This window comes from Nestor notabilis, unplaced genomic scaffold (genome assembly GCF_000696875.1).
Source record: "Nestor notabilis isolate BGI_N333 unplaced genomic scaffold, ASM69687v1 Scaffold25982, whole genome shotgun sequence".
Lineage (NCBI taxonomy): Eukaryota > Metazoa > Chordata > Aves > Psittaciformes > Psittacidae > Nestor > Nestor notabilis.
Genome location: NW_009917368.1, coordinates 1 through 6,662, shown reverse-complemented (window position 1 = coordinate 6,662; position 6,662 = coordinate 1). Strand labels below are relative to the sequence as shown.

The 6,662-nt window shown below is 38.4% G+C and overlaps 1 protein-coding gene across 1 annotated transcript; it reads right to left on the bottom strand.

The window, feature by feature from the left end:
- Positions 1 to 3,275: 3,275 nt before the first annotated feature.
- On the bottom strand, positions 3,276 to 6,199 carry LOC104401581 (matrilin-3-like; the record flags this gene model as incomplete). The annotated part of the gene is made up of 4 exons (XM_010009201.1): positions 3,276 to 3,398; positions 4,211 to 4,333; positions 5,547 to 5,669; positions 6,077 to 6,199. Coding segments are annotated over 4 exons (492 nt in total), but the record flags the coding sequence as incomplete, so codon positions are not given.
- Positions 6,200 to 6,662: the final 463 nt, after the last annotated feature.

The window sequence follows — 6,662 nt, the reverse complement described above, 5'->3', positions numbered from 1 at the left end:
AACCCTAACTATTCTATGATTCTATGTAGGTAGAATTTAGATACTGAAATCTCAGCTTGGGAAGAAATTAGAAGAATTTAGTTTACCACTGGTAAATTATACAAAAATGAAAGCAGGATCGCATGTATTCATTGAAAATACTAAGCAATAGAGATTCAGCTAGATTATCAATGTATATGACCCCACAAGTACTTTTGGTTTGTAACGTTGACAATGTACATGCATAGGGAGTATAATTTTTGCTTCAAGAGGATGTGTACAGTCTAATGTCACATGAATATGGATAGAGGGAACAACCCCTTCAAACAGGCCCAAATGAATTTAAAATCTAGTAGAAAGGCACTGCAATATTAACGGAGGAGCCAGCTAGTATGACAGAGAAGTCATTAGCCTCTTAAGAAAGAGAAAGCAAGCATAGCCCTGCTCCACAGTGGTTCTATTGAATCTGTTCCTAGGTCTTGCCCTCAGTTTTCCAGACTTACAGGGGACCAGCCTCAGCTGTACTGAAGAATTCCTTTTTCTCCATAATCCACCACAAGACCAGGGATGATCACAAAGGGCGCAAAGATGATAATTTCATTGTGCTATGATGTCAGACATCAGCTGATGACTCTGAGTTCTTAGCTACATGAAAGGCAATTTAACCTCACCTACTCTATAAATAAAATAGGAGTTAAGCTGCACGACTTGCTGCAGGCTTATAACAAACATATCAACAGCCACGGAAGCACAAGTACTGTAGTGAGATTACCATCTACATCTGAGACCAAAATATTAAGTTTCCAAAGGTAGAGCCTTCTTAAAAGAGGACCCACAAGTATGAAATACCCTTTTAACAAGTTATAAAGAGGTATTACTTGCATGTAAAATCTGTCTTGTTATACATGGGGTTTTTTTACATTGCCTCCAAAGGCAATAACAGCAGGTTATTCAGTTATTTTTTTCTGTAAGTATATAAATGCATAGCTGATAAATGCCAAACAAATAATGTGAGCATTGTAACAGTAAAACAATAGAAATATTATACCTGGATACAACTTCTTGCCTTTTTTTATTTATTTATTTCTGAATTTTGGGGGCCTCTTTTTTTGTTTCTCAACCATGCCATTGATACTTTCATTTTGCAGGGAAACTGCAAAATCTATGAACAGATTCATTTCTAGCAGTGGAGAAATTAATTTGTCTTAGAGCCAATGTTGAAACTGGTGTCTCCTTGATTCCACTGAACTGGTATTTGTTCAGCTCCCTTCTTTGGAATGTTTCACAGGCTTTATGGTCAATGTACAAAGAAGAGCTGTTCAGGAGTCAGCTGGAGGAAGGCCAGTTCAAAATATCACACCAACATGGTTAGTTTCCAACCAACTACCAAGGTTTTTTTCTGTTTGCAATTAAATTCTCCAATGACAGATCCAGATCCAGATCCTCCTTGGATTATGTCTGTTTTAAGAAAATTACTTTTCCAGCCAACCTTGGCAAATGCCCAAGGGTACCCTGAAGTCTTCTACAGTCCTTCTGTGAAATGTGGAGTCTTCTAGTATTTGATATTCAAAATCTTGGACACTCCTGTTGCCACTGGGATGCCCAGCAAGTCATACTAAACATCCTAGAATCGTGTTTTTAAACTGCATTTATGTTTAAGTCCAGACCTATTAAAAATTACAATATTTGCAGATGGTGTTTGGCTATATACACCTATTTTATAACTTTGCTCTTACATGGGGTTCTTAGCCACTTGGTGTTATTCCTGCTCTGAACCAGAAATTGTACTAGGTATCTCTTGAGGTCCCTTCCAGTCTGACTATGATTCTGCATCAAATGGTGGAGAGATTCTGCCAATAGCTGATGCCAGTATTGCTTATCTGAAGGAAAAACGGTGCATTCATGCCTGCCCCACTCATCTTGGAGGAGTGGACAAGAACATACGGTTTGGCACTGCAGTTCTTCTGACACCAGTTCTGTTCCTCTCTGTCTCCCCACCATCCTCCAAATGCTGGTACACAATTGAGACAGAGGCCCCAGAGCCTTGCTTTGCCAGTCCCCCCAAGTATTCCCATTTCATAAGAAACTGCAGATTATAACAGATTATATATATTTTTTAAATACAGTGAAGTCCTTAAAAGTGTGGTGATAGGTAAGAGTCAACTGTAGTTTTAAATACAGTAACTGCTATACAAGAAGGATCAAATTAGCTCAAAACATTAGTGGAAACAGGCAGAAAAGAATGAAAAGGGGTTATACTTTTCAGGGAGTTTGTGAGTTGATGGAATGCTTCTCAAGCAGATTAAAAGGATTTGATACATTAAACAGAGGTACTTCAGTAAATACATTCAGGCGAAATAAAAAAAAAACCCAAACAACAAACAAACAAAAACAAACCAACCCAAAACATTAAATTATTAATTGAGGGTGTTTTCTCATCTGGTTTTAAGGTGCAGATACATCGGTTCCTACAGAATGCATTTTGGGGAAGCAGTTATCCAAAAACAGGCTAACAGCTTTTTAATGCTTCCCAATGGCAACGGTTTTCCATGTGGGAGCCTATCCTACATGAATCTTACTAGGAACTACTGAGATGTGTAACTGATCTTGCCCTGGAGCAGTGAGATGAACTAATTGCCTTACTGGGGTCTTCCTCAGCCCTTACTTTGTACAGTCTGTGCTCAGTCGGACCGCAGCTGCCTGGCCTCACCAGATGTGAAGTGCCAGATCACCTCCAAAGGCATGCTAGGAAAAGTTTCCAGTACTAAGTAACTTTAGCCAGGAGACCAGGAAGGAAAGAAACCTTCTAAAATGATTGCATATTTACTATGACACAAAGTCGCTGAGAAGCTAAAGAAACAAATGGCAACATGAAATTCAGTTGGGAGGGGAGGACATCACATCAAACTGTCTCCTGCATGGTGGTACACAGATTCACAGTACTGCAAAGTGTTTTACTGTGTGGCTAACCCCAATTCTTCTCTCTTTTAATTATGTCTCAGTTCTGGGCTTCCTGAATATTGCATAGTATTTTTTTTTATATATAGTGAAGGCCTTAATTGTAAGATGATAAAGACCAAATGGTAAGCAGTTACTAGCATTGTTGCCTATAAAGTGCTTTGTATCTCTGAATGTTGCTCAAAGTGGTAAAGGCAGAGTAACACAGAACTGTCTTGTAACATGTAAATGCATGTGAAAGTTTCTAAACAGATCCAAACCTTTTAATGAGAGCTACTTCAATATATATATTGAGCTGGGGAGGGTATGGGGGATATGGAACAGCAATCTGCTCTTACTTGAGCAAGTCTTCCTGTCTGGGTTCAGGGTGTAGCCTTGGTAACAGTCACAGGTATAGGACAGATCATCTCTCACGCAGACCTGATCACAGTCATGCCTTCCAGGTTCACACATGTCCACAGCTGAGGAAGGCACAAGAGAATAAAAGAATATTAATCAATACCCAAATCTTTAGATTTTTAAATTGGTGTTAGTAATTCCCTTTTGCAAACATATATTCATTTGGAATCAAAGCAGGATGTTTTCATTGCATGTCAGCATGCTATTAGCCATAGCAAGGAAAATAAACAGTGTTTTCATCTGGAAATCAGCATCATAAAATTAATACAATTTTTGGAATATTGGCAACACTGTTTTGCAGTTATAACAGATTGCAAAATGAACTGAATTAGCAGTGACCCAGCTGCAAAATAATTATCCACAGGAACTTCAGAGAACAAATAACTGGATTTTAAGAAATTATTTGGCATGATTTCAGCTTTAATTGGGTTGTATAAGACACTGTTTTACAGAGTGAAAATACTGTAAACAGAAGTGTACACATGGCTGCTGAAAAAAAGAGATGTGGCACCCACTGCCAGTTACAAAGTGGGCACCCTATGTGTGAGGCTGATAATTTCTGCCAAATTTAACACATCAACTTTGAAAGGGCAAGTTGAGAGGGAGTTCCTATATTTGGACATCTTTGCAGTAAGGAGGTCCAGTAAGGCACGAGGAAAGAGAGAATGATGGAAAGAAAGAACAAAGAGAAAGAAAAATTAAAAAAGGAAAAGTCAAGACCCTCCTGGACCTAGACTATTTTTTTTTACATCACAAAGACCTGTATGGTTGAGAAACACTTGGATAATTTACCAGAGAAATAACATAAATTAACCTGGTTTTCAAGAGCTACTTGCTTTTAGCTGAACACAGTATTTCCTTAATCAGGTCTCACCTGAGCAAGTCTTCTTGTCTGCATTCAGAGTGTATCCTTCATAGCAGTCACAGCTGTAGGATCCATCATTATTCAAACAGACCTGTGCACAGTCATGCCTTCCAGGTGCGCACATGTCCATGGCTGTGGTGAACCATGTTTCAGAAAAAAAAACTATTTATCACTCCCAGACACTCAAGCATTTTTAATGCTTCAACATTTATAAATACAATTTAATTAGGATTCAAATTAGGATTCAGCCAGCACCCTACTACATTATTATATTATGCTGCAGACAACTAAATTCAGTTACTAATTGTTTAATGGAGGAGGCAGATACCAGGACTGCAAGACATTACTGCACCACGTCTCACACAAGTCTGATTTTCATGAGCAATTATAACAGAGCTGAATATGCCCAGTAAGGATGAAGCTAAAACCCCATACTGAGATGAGCAATAACTTGCTATGTGCCAGGGCAGAAGTTGGTTCTTGCAATATTAGCAGTAACTATGGTGAATCCAAATTTAACTTCATACTTTTCATCCATGAGCTGAAGACACACACAAAAAAACAGGCAAGGTATGTAGAAATGCTATTAAATGGCAGAGAGATAAAAAGCCTAGTGAGAAAAAAAACCAAACACACAAATAAGCAGGAGCATTAGAAGATTATGTTCTCTCTTCAGAAACCAGAGTGAAAACTTCAGTGAGAAGAATGCTTATGTGCTCTCAAAGGGAGAGATGCACTTACCAGTTATAAAATAGCTACCCTAAGGCTGGTGCTGCTCAAAACTTCTGGATTAAAAGAAACAAATAAGAGAAGTATTTGGAGGAAAAGAAGTTTTTATAATAGGCTATTTTTTCAGGGTGCCAATTCAAGGAGTAGGAAAGGAAGAAGCTGCTGCCGGTGTAAGACTAGGGTTGCCACATAGCAAAGCCCAGCACAACTCTGGGAGCAGAAGCAGCAAACTGTAAAACCCCCTGAGTTTCAACAGGAAAGATGGAGAGGACATGAGAAGATTATCAGGCTTTAAGTTCTCTATGGACAAATGGCACTAACTCTCCAGTGGAGACACAGTGCTGGAGAGCATCTACAAGAGGGTTCATTCTCTCACAGGGACTAAGGTTATGAAGTACTGTGAAGATCATAAAATGGTAGGTAAGTGCCACATTGCATTTTTTTAATCAATGCATTTAAAGAAAAATAAAATGCTATTGTTATTCGAACCAAGGGGAAAGGCTCCAGGTGAATTCCCATTTTAAGGTAAGCAATTTTTCAACTAGAAAAAAGAAATGTAACTCAAACAACCATGTCTCCATGAGTTTCATGTATTAAAATAGCCTTTAATTCTTACCTGAGCAAGTCTTCTTATCTGAATTCAGGGTGTAGCCTTCATAGCAGTCACAGACATAGGATCCATTATTTCTCACACAGATCTGATCACATTCATGCCTTCCAGGTGCACACATGTCCACAGCTGTAAAACACACGTTAAAAAAAACAAGTCACTGTTAGTAAGAAGTAGCTTGAGATGTAGTGCATATTCACATTTTTTTTACATATTTTGATTTGGAATCAGCTCAGAAATGGCAGTAGTAATTAAAAGAATTAGAATAACTGGTAGGAGAAAATATCTATACAGTGTCTACATCTGAAGACTTTGTTTTGGCATCTGGCCCTAATGAATGGATCTGTAGGCATAATAAAAAGAATGGTGATGGAATCAAACTATTTCTCACCATTACTTGCAGCAAAGTTTTATTTATTATTGAAGATACAGATGGTCACAGTTTCAACAGAAATACACAAGTAGCTTCTCAAATCCATTATGGTGCTAAAAAGTGATATTTTTCTAGTTGAGCATATTTACTAAAGGAGTAATACCTGAGCAGGTTCTCTTATCTGGATTCAGAGCATAGCCTTCATAGCAATCACAAAGGTAGGATCCGCTGTTGCTCACACAGACCTGCTCACAGTCATGGGCCCCAAGCGCACACACATTTGCAGCTACAGAGGGTATTTACAGAAAAGGAATTTCAGTCATCCCAGAGGAATGAAAAAGTCATTAATAATTTATGCTTACAAAAGTACATCTTGCACTGTTTGCTGGATTAGTAGCAGTAAATGTCAGTGCTGTGTCACTGTCACACAAAGTTACAGTCATCTTTTGCATCTTTCTGTGGCCAGAAGAAAGAGGTCATAAATGACACTGTAACAACTGCATTGAAATAACACAACACCTGAGGTGGCAGAAAGCCAGGATGGTTGGAAAAGGGTGCAACAGGGAGAGATTTTAAGCATTTTGTAACATTACACTAGAAATGAGAACACGGCAATGAAAAGGACCTTCTGGCTTTTTTGTATCCAGTCCCTTTCTATTACAGACAAGCAGCAGAAATAATCCCAAAATGTAACTGTCACTGTCTGGCAGTTTACTAATTTATGCTCACTGGCATACAACCTGATTTAT